Source organism: Microplitis demolitor, chromosome 3 (genome assembly GCF_026212275.2).
Source record: "Microplitis demolitor isolate Queensland-Clemson2020A chromosome 3, iyMicDemo2.1a, whole genome shotgun sequence".
NCBI classification, from domain to species: domain Eukaryota; kingdom Metazoa; phylum Arthropoda; class Insecta; order Hymenoptera; family Braconidae; genus Microplitis; species Microplitis demolitor.
The window spans coordinates 20,221,766-20,238,225 of record NC_068547.1 but is presented as its reverse complement, the minus strand read 5'-3'; the positions used below and the strand labels follow the sequence as shown (position 1 = coordinate 20,238,225).

Genomic DNA, 16,460 nt, shown 5'->3' with positions numbered 1-16,460 from the left:
TATTATCTTATCAAACCAGTTTTTCCCGAATTTATAAACAAATACTTTTTACAACATGGTAAGAGGTTTATAATTGTCTATTAACATTAAACGTCTGAAATAACAATTACATGCTCTGGATTATATAAAATAAAATTATAAATAAATATTAATAGACGGCTGCTCCTTCAGGCTGTAAAGTAATTAAATAATTTAGCTGTACAGTTAAAAGAGTACTTGAAGGTCGTTTTAAGAGTTATCCAGTTCTTCTGATGCAGATTATATATACAAGTCTTCTCATTATGTTGGGCATCGTTGCAGAGGAATCTCAGTTCACAGCACACATATGAATTCCGTTTAGTTTCACACTCTCAAACTCACCAGTTTTTTAAATTTATTTTTCTTTATTCTTCTTTTTCTTTTCCATACAATGTACCTCTGTCTTACTCTCGCCGTTAACAGCAGCAAGTATATTTGTATTTGTGTCTATACCATCGTCGTTTGTACATATCACGGTCCGTAGCCACGCGGAGGCCGTATATGGTAGTGGGCGGGAAGACATGGTGGACAGATTTCTCTCAAGTATGTTGCATATCTCATGTATTTTATATTGCGCGCTTGCGCACTATTTACATGCGCATGCGCCTTAAGATATCTACAGCGCACGCGCGCATAATTAGGTGGCGCGCATGTGCAATTTAAATGTCGCGCGTGCGCAACAGTAGGGCGCGACGTCACAGAATTGCAATTGCTGGTACGGCGGCAGCAGTGTGTCGTAAGTAAGTGGAGGTGGATATAGTTAGAAAAGTTTAAACGGGTACGAGCTTCGCTACGCCGACGACGACGACGTGGTAGTGGTAGTGGAGGAGGAAGATTAAAGAGTAAACCAGTGAGTATAGAAATAAGTTTGTGTTGTATACTGAGAAAAAGAGGGTCTCGAGACACGGAGAAATAACGAAGACGACAGGTCGGCACGATCGAGCACACGCGGAGCGGTGCAGTTGAGACCCGATACTCCGGTAGTGCGTGTGTGTTCTGTTTTTTTTTATTGTTAATTACACATTTACTTGTTCATAAAACATAAAATAGTATTTAAAACGTGATTGGTTTGTAATACTGTTTGTTATAACAATTGTTTTATCATAAACTAGACAACCCGGTGTCACTGTTGCAGAACGTGGCGGTTTATTTAGTCAAAAATAATTAAAGAAGAAGAGGAAGAAGAAATAGTTGTGAAAATAAAAAATATTTGGAGTATTTTTTTTTTTTTTTCGTCAACAAGAGGCGCGAGCGAGGGACTTGTGCCCTCGGTCTCTTGTCTCTGACACAACGATTCCGTCCGTTTTACTCGCGAATCGCGAAGAAAAAATACAAGAGAGAATAAGTTATAAAAAAACGAGCCAACTGAAAGAAAGAGAGATAGATAAAGATAAAGTTTACGTATCAAACGAGGATAGACCACACGCGCGCCGGACGTGTTATTTGCGCACCAACGACTACATATCCAAGAGACTATATACGTAATCGTCGGCTAGTATTAAAACATACATATATATAGATATATATATATATATATATACATATACACAAGTGACAATACACGGTGGATTTTAAATTTAAAGCAATATAATTTATTTCTTGGTTTAATTTCTCTGTAGAGAAATTTTAAATAAATCGTGATTTTGACGTTAACGTAAACAGCAAATATGTGTGATACTACCAATCCAACCACTCAGAGTATTGCGGACTATCTGTCACAATTATTGAAAGACAGAAAACAACTTGCGGCATTTCCAAATGTCTTTATACATGTCGAACGGCTTCTAGATGAAGGTGAGTTACATACTTATTAATTTATTATTTTTATTTATGATAATAGTCAATGTGAGACTACACGTTCGAGGAATTAGCAAGTGAGTTGATATTTTTAAGTGTACAGTCAGTTTTTTGTTTTTTTAAAAAATTATCAGTTGACTTGTGATTTTGGAGTAAGTGTAACTCTCACGTGCTCGTGTCCTAGACATTTCTTTATATTTTTTATTTTATTTTATGTTAATTCAAGGTCGGCGGTCAGAGTAATTACTCTTATTGACAATGAGTCATTTTAAATTTCTTTTTTTACAACACAATGTACTGCATTTTAAAATAATTTAAGAAAAAAAAGATTTAAAAGAAAGACATTTAATGGTTTTGTTCTGAGTCATTGAGTAACTATCGTTAACGTGCTATTATATTGTCGTCGTCGTCGTCGTCATCAAGACTCAGTTATTATCATTTAAAGTCACGTGGTTTTTATTTAGTATTTACAATTATATTTATATTTATATCAATGGCGTTTATTTGGGTGTGAAAATATCTGAGCAAGATGAGAATTCCATCAAAAAGAGAGAGTAGAGAATCTGCGTACAAGGTCGTCCGCAACGTCGGTTAAAATAAAATAAAATAAAAAAATAAAAAGTTGTAAAAAAAGTGTCGAAGCCCAGCAGTAAACCTTGGCCTCGAGTCACGTGCACTCAAAATTATTAGCATAGATTTAAATTTATTTTATTCAAAAGTTATTTACTTTATAATTAATATATAATATATAACGATAGAGATTTTTAAATTATTAATTCGGTTTGGTAATTAAAGTTTATTTGAATTTAATGTATGATAGATAATGTAGGCTGGAGAATATATATCGACGACATGGTTCGTTTGTGTTAGAAATGTCTGTGTACTCAGTAAATATACACCTTGTGAGGAAACGTCACAGGTGCTACCTGGCTTTGCTTAATCCTTTTTTTTTTTTAAACTTGAACGTTTTTTACACAAAGTTTTTTTTATATTTTTTGTACCTTTTAGTATTAAATAAGAATTAATTACACGTGAATGTTCTTTCATAAAATCATGACTGAGTATTGTATAATATATATAAAACGTAAACAATTATTAGTAAAACAGATTACTATATACAATATATTGTCTTTAATAGAGTCACTTTCAATTAAAATAACAAATATTCATTTAGAAAAAAAAAAAAAAAGAAGTATGATATCATCTTTAATTAATTTTTTAAATTTAATCACTTTGTTCACAAGAATAAATATTAGCATAAAAATATAAAATATTATTTTCAACATAAGTTGTCTCTTTAAAAAATATTCAACAAATTTAACAGATGAAGGATTTAATTTTAAAAATAATAAAACTTAATTTATTTTATTTTATAGTTATTAATAATGTTACGGCTTAATTGATTTTTTTTTATCACTCAATTTAACTTTATCTACAATGAAAAAAGTTAAATAAGTTCAAACTAATCTGTATTTTCTTACTTACAAATATTACATACTGTTATTGTTTTGGTTTTTATTCTTACGTTTGAGATTTAAGAACATTATATCAGAGTCGAAAAAAAAATTATAATTTAGTTCTCAAAAGCCTCAATTCCTTTGATGTTTTATTTGCCGTCCAGAAAGTAACTCTTCTTCAATACTAAAAATTTTTAATGAAAACTATGAGGTTTAAATTCAAATAATTTATCGATTTTAAATTATAAACTAAAACTTCAAAATCCTCAATGAATGAAAAATTTTAGATAGAAAAAGGGAGGAGAGATAATACGTCGAATGAGACTTTTGAGTGGTAAAATTGGTCACAACTACTACTTTGAGGACTAAACTAGAATAACTTTCTATACTGTTGTCAATCTTAAAATTCAAAATTGATCCTCGAAAACATCATTGAGAACTTTGAGATTTAAACCCGAATTTGGTTTTTTTGACTCGGGTAGAAATTTTATAAATTGTCAACACTAATTATTGTCAATAATAGTAATAGAATTAAATATGGTCTATTTACAGTTTAGATTATAAACTAGGGCCAGTGATGCGTAGGAAGATGAGCCAAATAGTTTTATAGTTTTGACGTACATATGTATATTATAGAAAAAAGAGAGAAGGGAGTTGATGAAAAAATAAAAATTAGTGCCCGGAAATATCTCATCATGGTTGGTTCTGGTGTTTACGCCAAGTGGCAGTTATATAGCGCGAAAAATGCCACTTGCCTTCACGGAATATTAAACTGTATTTCTCTGGCATCGCTCCCAAATATTATACTGTGATGCATTTTATCATGATGTGCTTGGAGGTCCATGTAACGCCCTAAATTGATAGGTTCTCTCTTAATGATACACCTTAGAAACTTATTTTCGCTTTGATACAATTTATCGGCATATTATATAATTTTTTACACAGATAAACAATTACTATTACTCAGAATAGATTTTCTTGATTCAATAATTTCTTAAATGAATTATAAATTTCCCACAAGTAGGATTTCTTGAGAGAATAAAATGATTACTAAATTTCACATGTTGATAGATCTGAAAATGATTTTACTTGAATGAAACAAATATTATTTGTATCAAGTTTATAAATTCTTGAGACAAAATACATTCTTGATGATTATCGAGTATATATTCTTGTCTCAAGAAAAATCTCTCAGCAATGGTATTTTTTTATCTCGATGTGTCTTCTCTTAAAATAAAAATTCAATAAATCAATTTTGTGACACTTGGTCATAAATATTTTTATAATCACTTACAAAAATTATAAAATATTTAAAGAACTTATTGGAGAATTTTTCACTCACAGTTAAACAAATGATTATGACTGTACGATATTAATTATGTTGAAAATTTTATCAAGGATCTCTCGTTAACTCTCATTGAGACGATTTTACATACATGCATATGTATATCAATGTATGTATGTATGCATGTGGATCAAATTAACCATTTAAAAAAGAAGATTAAGCGCTCGCGATGAATTTGGCGAATGTCAAGTGTACTTTTGGTCCCTATCAAAGGCCCGACTGAGTAATTTGTCTATCAAGTCCACACGCGTGGTCGTCATAGCATTGTACTGCTACTGGAATACTGTAGTATTACTTACAAGTGAGTTTAGTATACTCATAAGTGAGTACCGTCTCTTAATTGCTCGTAAATGGTACCAGTGTAAATAATTTAAAAATTTACTCCTTATTAACCATCCAATGAAAAATGACTCGAAAATTTGATTACAAAAGTATATGTACTACATATGTACCCTTGGATGTCATGAGTCCAGAAGTCAGTGCCTACCCCTCTCACGTGGTCCCTTCACTCACCGTCCAGACCATCGCGTCGTTTTTTTCTCCCCTGTGGAGAGGAGGAGACTTGGTCGGTCCCTTTCCTCTCACAAACACATTCAACATACATATATGTTGTATTTATATGTATGTAATATACTAGTAGTGTATCTATGTAGCTGTAGCTGTATAACTTAACAGAGGTTGGCCCTGCCAACGCGGCCGCATTCCTTGTTGCTCGTGAACGGCGCGGTGTGGCTCCCTTTACTTGTATTGCTAGTGTATGGTAGTGTAGAATAAACCGAGGCCGGTTGAGGTTGAGCCACTGGCGAGTATGTTATGTATAGAAAGAGTGTATGCCGCGCAGTAATGTAAGTACCAGCGCTCCCGCCATCGTCGTGTAACCAAGGCACACACCCAACTATTATATTTGCCACGCGTACACGCAAGTGTATTTGTACGTCCCTCATATATATACTCTAACATTATACATATGTTATATATGATGTCCCCTGGACAGGCAAAAGCAACTCGTGTGCTCCTCGCAACATCATATGATCATGACTTTCAAGATATGTCTTTTTTACTCAAGCATATCTCAGCATGTTTATTACTTCATTTTATTTTATAACTATTTTACTTGGATTTTTTTTTTCGCTATAAATATTGATGGTATTCTTATACTTATTATTACTACCGATGAGAAAATAAATGCTCAATGGGCAGTGAATTAAAGGATGGATGGAAAGATAAAAAAAAATCAGATAATTTGGTACCGGTAACTTTTGCGAATTTTATCACGAACCGGCAGCGGTACAGTAGTTTGCCCTAAAAGGTTGTAAGCCTGTTTCTTTTTGTATTTTATATTTATTTTCTTCACTCATGATCTTTCTTTCTTAAAATATTTATTTTTATGTATTTATTTATTTTTTGTTATTTAATTTAATTTTTTTTTCTCGTGTTGTCTTTCATACATGTGAGAAAGGTGAAGAGAAAATATGTATATGTGTATTTTATATGCACTCTTGATGCGTTTGTTGTCACATTAACATTATAATATTGAAAATATATATATGAATGGATATTCGGTGGGCGTTAAATACCATTGACTTTCTTGTTATGAATATGTATATTTATTTATTTATTTATAATAATAATAAATAAATAAATTATTACTTTAAAAAATGGGAGTGGATTCGATTGATTACGGATTTTATTTAAATCCGGATTCGGAGTTTTAATAAAAAAATAAATTTCCTTTGGAGTAAATTTTACTCCGAACCAGAGATAAAATATTAAAACAAACTCCCCTTTAGAGTGAATTTCACTTCAAGGGGATTAAATAAATACCCAGTCATCCGATCGGTATTTAATTGATTATATATGGATACGAAAATTAAAAAGTGAATAAGTATAATTATGTGAATAATTTTTTTGTTTCGGGCCAATGAATTTTTAATACACTTTGTTGTGAACCTCGAGAACGGAAGATTCAAAGAGAACGGTAGCTATAAGTGCAAAGAGACAAGACACATGAGCACCGGGAGTTAACCAGCCATATATATAGATATATAGATATATGTATCTTCAATGTAGAGGAAAGAAAGTGTATGTATACATACATATTTATATACAATGTGTAGGTGCATACAAACGTAATCAAGAGATTGTACTCTTAGTTAAAGTCTGATCACGTACACTTGCCAGCTCCTTGAACCTCTGCGGCTTGAAATTAATATTAACGAGACCGAATAAATTAGTTTCTCATTCTAAGCGCGACAAATTTTAGAGTCTCTTTATATTATGTATGATAGTCAAATAATTTTTATTATTGACTGTCAGTGATAAAATATAAATAATGATGAAACTATAGTTGAAGTTTATTACAAGCAATCAATTTAAAATTGACATTTTTTTTTTCGAAGATAATTATGTTGCAGTTATTTACTCATATGTTTTTATATATCATTTTAAATATATCTATCGTGGACGGTTGTGGATCGACGAACCGTAACTATTATTGAGTGCTTCAACGATGCTGATAACGTTTCCCACTCGGTTGGTGGCGTGCCCGAGGCACAAATACCAAACACACTTGGTTGCATGATGCAAAATAACAACTTTAATATCATCTTCTTCATCTTGCACTCGCACGGTCTCGTTTCATCTTGCTGGGAATCGATTTTACTTGTCATAACTGCTTAACCAATTTTTTTTCCCTTTGCCTTCGCCTCTTACTCTCGTTATAATATTATTATTATGTTTATTGCACACATAATATTTTGACCACTGATTACACTCGGGCAAGACTAATCGTGTGTAATAATACATGTAATCAGTGTACATACAAAGAAGGTTATCCGATGAAAATGATGACGAAAATTAAAATCGCATTAGGCTTCGGTCATTTTTTACTGTTATAAATATTTTTATTTTTTTTACACATATTTTTGCTTCTACAACTCTTACAAAATAAAAAATATATTCAGTGAAAATGACAATGAATTTAAAAAAAATTAAATCAGTCGTAAATTGAATTTTTTTAGCGTAAACTTGTAATGTATTTTTTTTTCTTCAGTTAACTTATTATTGAGCATTACGTATTTAATACTTAAAAAACTTTCTCTTATACAATGTAAACATTTATAAAAGATGGTCAATTATTTTCTCGTATCTCTTGACCCACCCGGAAAAATTCTCTCAACTCTTAGCGTACACATAAAATAGGAAAGAGAAGTTTAAGTTTCTTTTAAAGTAGCAAACTAAGTGCCCTCTCACAGCAATTACACCAGCATACTTTCTTTCAAGGAATACCTACTCTACTCTATGTACACATATATAGAATATATATATATATATACATAAACGTCCTTAAACACTAGAAAAACCATTGAAATCGTGTTGTAAATTTTAAAGTGTAAGTTAATGTACCGTCAAGACTACAGAAACTCTCTTAAAGTCCTCGTTAAAAAGTTGGTGTCGCACCTACTGGGTCTCCGTTTCTCTTACGCCACATTCCTCAGAAAATTGACACACATTTTTCTCACCTGAAAAAAAAAGATCCCCAATAAATTTCGTAAATTTCCGCTTATTTTTACCTGTTTAAAAAATATTTAACATTTTTCTTTTACACCATGATTAGCAAGTTGAGAAAAAAAAACGTTTTTACTCAGGAATGTTTTAATGTAATGTTTCATAATTATTTCTCAGCTCTACAATTTAATGTCACTGTAATTACATCCATTCATATTGTACTATGACTATTTAGAAAATTTAACTCCTTTTTAGTTGTACTTATATATATTTATATTATTTATCTAGTGGATGAAATTAATTTTATATAAGTACATAAATACATAAAACGGTTTAGCGAGTGATTATGTTGTTGACTTTGTTGTCTATCTCCAGCCATATAGGCGATCAATGGTCGATCGGTTGTATTGCGACCAGTATAGAGTCGAGTGTTGAATGCCGTTGTCCATTGGTTAAGGTGCGTTTTATTCGCGATGCCGGCATCAGACTCGTAGACGTTTCTCCAGCACATTTCTAAATAAGGAAGTGCTCGAGCGTACTGCCTGAGGCGGTTGATTGAGAAAAAAATAAAAATAAAAAAAACGTTTCACAATTACTATACTACAGACCTAATACATAAAAGTCTCTCTACACACAAGTAACATATATGTATTGTATATATATATATATATGAAATTAAAATATTCTTGATTAAAAATTCAACGAAAATAAAATACAGTATACAAAATTAATTAAAATAATTAATTTAAAAGTATTTTTCTGCATGTACATATAAATATGTATTTAATATAATATATTAATACACATGAAAACAAAATATACATTGTTTTTTTCCGGTAAAAAGTAAAAGTCAGTGATGATGAATATCGCTGGGAAATTTGAGCCGGTTGGCGTGTGTGTGAGTGGCGCAAACGAGTGAAACGAGTCGCGGTTAGTAAATGGCATCATGGCCCTCGAAGTTAAAATGAATAAAAAAAAAAAAAAATAATAATAATAAAATAAAACAAAGAGAAAAAAGCTGGCTTGTGAAGACGATACGGTGGAAAAGAAGAAGACGTTGAAGAAGAATAAGAATAAGAAGGAGAAGAAGCAGAAGAGGGCCCTTGGAGGCCGATGACCGTGCTGACCCGCGACAGCAAACTTTGCCGACTATCTTCTATACCATACACAATACGAGTAAAGAGTAAACTCCCATCCGTGGCTCTCTTCCATTCTCTCTTACTTGATTCCCTCGCGCCCTTTTATTTTATACATTTATATATACATATACACACATATGTACATAGATGTATGTACACAGGAATACTGTATAGCTGTGTGTATGAAAGTTCATGTGCATAGAAGGGATAAGTTCTTTTATTCTGTTTTTTACATTACATTACATTAACCAATACTCGCGTCTTTCGCGTCTTACTTACTTACTATCGTTCTCTCTCGCTCTCCCTTTTTCTCTTAAATTGTTTTTTTATTTTCTTTATTTACGTCTTCTTATTTTGCCTTGTTGCCTGATGCTCGATGCACAACCTTTACTTTGAAACCGCAATTATTCCCTTGCTTCTCTATATCTTCCAAGAACCCCGAAGACGTTTTCGTTGAGATTCACTTCCTCGTTCCATTCACGGTTCATTTTTTATTATCGTTTATTTTTTTAGGATTAAATATATCAATTTACAGATTCAATTATTTATCTCTTACTAATTAATTATTTTTTTTTATGTTATACTTTAATTAACAAGCGTTTTTGAAAGATATTTAAAAGATTTCGGAGTAAATATAATAGTAATTATTTTTAGAATTTCATTGTTATTAAAAGGGATAGTTTTACTTTAAAAATGATAGTGTTTGCTCCCGCAGAGTTGAGTTAAATAAGGCTGTATAAACGAAAGAGAGACCATGAACGCGCCTTAAAATTCTATCTTGGTACCATCTTCAGGCAATCCTCGTGGGGGAAATGCGTGGGTGCTAAAACCAGAAGGGAACAGCCAATGGCAGAAGTCTTTAAAAACTAAACACACAACAGTGTTGTATTTCTTATTATATATTTTATTCTTTTGAATTTTTTATACCTCAGGCCCTTTTTTCCCTTCGTTTGGTCCACATGCCAACGGATCATTGGAAAAATCACGTGGGGTATTGAAAATATTTTTTAAAATTTTAAAGAAAAATTTATTTTTTTCACGCTGTTCATTATTATTATTGTTCAAATAATTATTTATTCATTTCAATCGTTATTAATTTTTAACGAGACGGATATGATTAGTAAAATTCTTTTTAAAAATTAGTCACTCATGTAAAAAGACCATGTGCTTCACGCGTGTCAAGTTTGTTATTTTTGAAGGGCGTTGTACGGAACAATATACATATGTATACTAAAATACCTACATATATTTAACAATAAATATTCTCTATACTACTCCGACTCTCAAAAACTTTTATTCCACTTCCTAATCACCATGAGAAAACACTGCAATTCTAAGGGATCTGCTTTGAAAAATGTGTTTTCCACTTCAATACCACGTGTTTAAAATGTGTCAATTTTTTTTACGGAGGGTCTATAGTAATTTTTGTCCAAGCTTTTCTTTTAAACAAAATCTAAGAACGCGGCTCGATATATTACTCTATAGTCTAGCAGTTTAGGTTTTCATTTTTTCAAAAATTTAAATTTGTTTAAAAGAAAAACGTGGACAAAGATACCATTTACTGCGCAAATGCAACAAGGATAGTATCGATGGTCGACTTGATTGTGATAAAGAAAAATTGCAGACCCCTTTTAAGAAAAAAAAGGATATTTACAATTTTATTACAAATGTAATTCAACATTTATATTTATTTAGTACCTTTTATTACTATTGCTATTATTATTATTATTATTGTAAATTTTTTTCAAGGTATTCAGGGTTGTAGGGACAAGTTTTTCAATTATACGAATAGTTGAGATGTTGCAACGATAATTGTTCATTCTTGGAACTAGATAATTACAAAATTTATTGACTTTTTTTTATTTTATTTTATAAAAAAAAAAAAATAGTTATTTTACATTTTAAAAGCAAATGATAATTCGAGAAAGCAAAGTGTATAATTATAATTTAATAATTGAAAAATTAATTATTTAATTACGTGTTTGAAAATAAACTCTTGACCTTTGGAAAGTATAAAATGTTTTTTTTTTTTATAGTAGAGAAATTATTCAAAATAAAAATTTTAGGCTGTATTTATAAAAAGTATAAATAAAATAATATATTCAATTTCATTCATTCGCTTCATTAAATTCATTACTAAATATTTATTATTTAATTTTTTCTTACGGTTATTTTTAATTCTGAGTATTATAATGGTCAAGTATTCACTATATGCCGTTACAAAATTGGTAAAGTTTGAGGAGAGACAAGACGGTACCGGTTTTGAACCCTCGATACACGATAAATATGCAGATAAATATACCAAGACAGATAATTAACACTATACTTACGTCAATATATATACATATATACATATATTTCTCTTGTGAGTTTTTAGTTCTGTTCGCTAAAAATAGCTTTTTTTTTTTTTTTTAATAATATACATATTTATTCATATTACTTATTCATTTTTAAATTTATGTCCTATAAGTTGAGATTTATTTGTACATATATATGTATTTTTCAAAAGATTGGATTTGTGATTGGTATTATCTTATAATTTGTTTGCAGGTCAAATATCACTTCTACTGTCACTGTCCACAAACTGATAATAATAAATAATAAAACGATATTAATTATTGATCTACGCATGTGTATATATTTACTTTACTGTGTCAACTATAATAATTTATAAATTAAATATTTTTTTAATAATTATTCTGATAGACTTGTCACGTTTGGTGACATTAAATAATTTTTAATAACCAATTTCATTTTACAAAAAATTTATATTAATAATAAAATGCATTCTTAAATAATTACATATTTAACTTACTAATTAAATATAATTATCTTCAATAACGTAAAAATGAATCGTTAAATTTAAATTTTAACTAAATTAAAAAATATTAAATTAAATAAAATTTAGTGACGATGCATCTTACGGTTAATTTAATTACTTGTAGTTTAGTGTGACTACGCATGTACCACCATAAATCCAACTGCTCTTGAAAAATAATATACGTACATAATAAGTATATATGAGAATCGATAAATAAAAAAAATTTATAGTACCAGCATAACGAGTGATGAAAGTAAAAAAAATCTACCAGTAGTTTCGAAATATTCTTTGGAAAAAAAAAATTTTATGGCTAATGTATTTAATCGTGGGAAAAAATGATTTTTATTTTCCATCGACGCAGGTTTTTATGGTTTGTGATTAGATGTATTCCTGAGTATTAAAATTGACGTTTGAACTGAGATATCATCGGATAAACCGCTTACATTTATGGGAGAGTATTTTTCCCTGTTCTTTTCTTCATAGATATTGTATATATATGAGGCTGGTTCTATCTAACACATAAATAGGGATACAAGTTCACGCAAGTATATGTATTTATATGTATATATACATATACATATATGTGTGTGTGTGTGTGTGTGTGTGTGTGTGTGTGTATTACTTATAATATTATGGTACCATAGGGAATGAAATGAATGGGACCTGTCGAGAGGGCGAGGCACCTGAGTAACCAGCAATTGTGGTTTAAAGTGTAAACCTGTTAGGAATTCTTTGGACCTGCCCGAATGTTCACCCAACTTTATTCGATCTGACTTTCCCCCTTTTGAAATTCCTCTTGTGTATTTTTTATTCTTTTTTTTTTTTTTTTTTTTTAACTTATACTGCATCTTTTTATATTTTATTGAAGCTCTAATACTTATTTCTATAAATTAGTATTCGAATAAATTATTATCTTAAAAAAAATATCCAACCTCCTTTTAGTTTATTTTTTTAAAACAAAATTTTACTTAACAATTTGTTAAGAAAATAATTTACAATGTACTAGTTCCGCTTCCGTCAAGATCACAAGAACTAATAGAGTATAGGATAAAATTCGCACATGAGCTTTGCAGAATTCTCAGACACACTAACGGATTTATAAATACGAATCTTGAGTCACTGGGTGAAAATAAAGTAATCGTTACTTAAGCATTTCTCTCTAAAGTTTATGAAAATAGACACGTTACATTTTTTATTTAACAAAAACTTTCAAGTTGAAAAGTCTTACAGACATTTTTAAATATTTTTTTAATTAAAATAAAAAATATTTTGTAGTAAAAAAAAAAAAAAAAATTCAACTCGAGTACAAAAAAAATAATTTGTATAAATTAAAAAGTAATAAAAATTTTATTACCACTCTACAATTCAGTAATAAATTAAAATTTAATTGCTGCAGTATCAAATATATAAACCTGATTTTTATTCGGAAATTATATATATGATACATATATTACTTTTGATATAAATAGTGTGTAATCTAACAACCTGTTATAATTAAAATAAAAATGCTAAATATCTTAAAAGCATTTTTGATCTACCGAATCGATGTTCAACAAACATATTTACAAATGTATCACAATTTCCCACGATTTTTATCGCCTTGTTAAAAACTATTCAACATCAAAGTATTACCTTGAGGTTTGTTTTCCCACTTATTTAAATTTTTGCGGCTTACACTCATTACCCTATCGTGAGACTGTGGTTTTGAATCACATTCAAAATATCCATAATAAATATATATCTTAATATTTTTTATACACTAATAACAAGCCGATTCAATAACTTTAGTTGACAATTGAATATTTTTAATTTTATTCTGGTTAAATTTCGGAAAAGCACTTCTCCATATCAGACCATTATCTAAATTAACATGAATTTTAAAAACAAAATTATACAGTTTTATCTATAAAATACTCTTATGAACAAAAATTTTCAATTAAAAATTAATTTGAAAATATTTTACTAACGCTTACGCGATCCCAGCTGATTTACTCACGTAAAAAACATATTTACACTCGTTCAAATATGTTTAACCAGAATGAAATTTGTACCATTTGAAAGATACTTCATTTATGATTAAAACGAACAAAATTTCCAATCAATTCTTTGATAATAATGATTGAAAACAATAAAATTATGAAAAAAAACCTGTGATGTCCGTCAATCTATACGGATGTTGGTAAACACGATAACTCCAAAATTGGACAATCAATTGATCTTTTTTTTTTACAATTAAATCTTAAATAAACGAGCCGTTTTGAAAATTGCTATCCAAAGCCTTTTTGTTTGATTGTAATTTATAAAAACTTAAAACTGGCAATTCATCCAAAAAATTTAGCCGCCATTTTTGGATTTTTATTATTTCTCACACACAGGAGCGCCATCTACCGATCACTTTTTCAATTCAACCTTTTTTCTCATTACTAACGAACATACGGAAGTTTTTCCTTTTTATTAAACTTATATTTCATTATTTTTATTTTTTGAATGAGCACGTGACTTGCGCACGTTTAAATTTTCCAACTTTTGTCGGATCTTATCACAATAATAATAAACATAGTAACATTAATGGCAATGTCTTTTTGTATCTCTATACAATAGACGCATTACTCATGTGAAGGTAATAAATTAATGAACATTATTAAAATAAAAATCCATATACTTTTATCTAATAAATAATAAATATTAAATTAAATTAAATATAAATGTGAGATATTTAATATTTATTGATATCAGGTCGAGTAGTAATAAATAAATTGATGCTTAAGGGAGAATCAATTTTAGTAATTCGAGTTTGTTCGCGACCAAACGAGCACATCTTCTCTTCTTCCTACATAGCTATATCCTCCAATATCAGTAAATCAAAATAATTTCACTCAGGTGTGTTCACGACTGCAGCAATACGATCTATCTTTTTCTCTCATGAGCCCAATTAACCTCCGAGATATTTACTGTATAAAATATCTCCCTTATTGTATAAGAACTAAAACGTGACGCAATTTTTACGACGTACACACAACTCTCAAACGTGCACTAAATCCTTATACATATGTTCATTCGATTAATCTTTCTCGCATCACCCACGTGTATATGTGTAGTTTTATTTTCTTCATGTACCTCATACTTTTTCTTCAGCTGTATTTTTATTTTATTTTTATTTTACTGTTCATTTGTCACCACCATCGATTTTAATTACAGCTGTCGGTTTTTCCAGTTGTTTTACAAGGGTGACAAAACTTAAATATATATTTTCCTGCCAGTAGATTCTTTCACTTTACAATGACTTTCAAAATTCATTTTTATTTTTAAATGTACATGCGTACTTATGTTTATATATTTTTAGATAGCGTAAAAAAAATTCTTTGAAAAATATTTTAATGATTTATGGGAGAAAAAAAAACTATAGTAATTTTAGATTTTATTAACTTAAAAATTTATTTATTTTTATGTGTAAAAATAAATTATTTTTTTCCAGTTTATATATTTAATATTTTTATTATTAAAACATGGCGCTGTGATTTTTTTTAACGATCATAAGAAACAGATAATAAATTATTAAATTTTTAAGCTAAATTTTGTTTTTTAATAGTCTTTTTAATTGACTATTTTTTAATCTAATAGATGTGTTTTAAATTTTAAACTTAAATTTAAATTCCCGTTCTCTAAAAGTCTATTTAAAGTCTAATAAAAAATACTTGACTAACGTAAAAATAAATCCAGACATAAAACCCCGCAGACATATCATATTATCCATTTTTGAATATTCAGATATTTCTTCTCTCTCAATCCAGTTGCTGTTGTCATTATTATTATTATCATTATTATTATTATTAATTCTTTCACTATTTGCAATTTTTATTTGAAAATTCGTTTATGTCATATGACAACAGTAAGTTTTGGTACAGTAGTTTTGAAAACATCACAACGTAAATGAAGAATTCGAAACGTTTCCTGCTTCTCAAAGAAAAATATAAATATAAAATTGCTTTGCGTAGCAACAAGAACTCAAGTTATTCAGTCAAGTATTATCTTTCATCATTTTTTCTTACATTTTTTTATTATTTTATTTATAACATATATTTATGATGATGATATATAACCGCAATTTGTACCGATTGACTTTATCTTACCATCAGTTTTTTATTTTCTTTCTACGCATAAACTTTTTCCCCTTTTTTCACATTTAATAGTAATAAAAATACAAATATAATAATATAATATAACATACTATGAAAAATAGTATTGGCTAGAAAAAATGAACGTGCATTTGTGTCACGGCACGCCGCTTTACTCGTGACTATGAAATCGATGATCTCACGTTGATCTTTTACTCCTACATCATTACCACACACATATTTCCATTTAAACTTATAAAA

General features: G+C 29.3%; 1 protein-coding gene across 3 annotated transcripts in view; it reads left to right on the top strand.

The window, feature by feature from the left end:
• The first annotated feature begins 763 nt into the window (after positions 1-763).
• LOC103579203 (protein held out wings) overlaps positions 764-16,460 on the top strand; it is a 40,934-nt gene continuing 25,237 nt past the window's right edge. The window contains exon 1 of one of the 3 annotated variants that reach the window (XM_008560534.3): positions 764-1,812. In XM_008560534.3, coding sequence (XP_008558756.1) covers positions 1,686-1,812 — 127 coding nt within the window. In that variant the 5' untranslated portion in view covers positions 764-1,685. The remainder of the gene's footprint in view (positions 1,813-16,460) is intronic. The other 2 variants (XM_008560536.3, XM_053737834.1) reach the window with 2 other exon arrangements.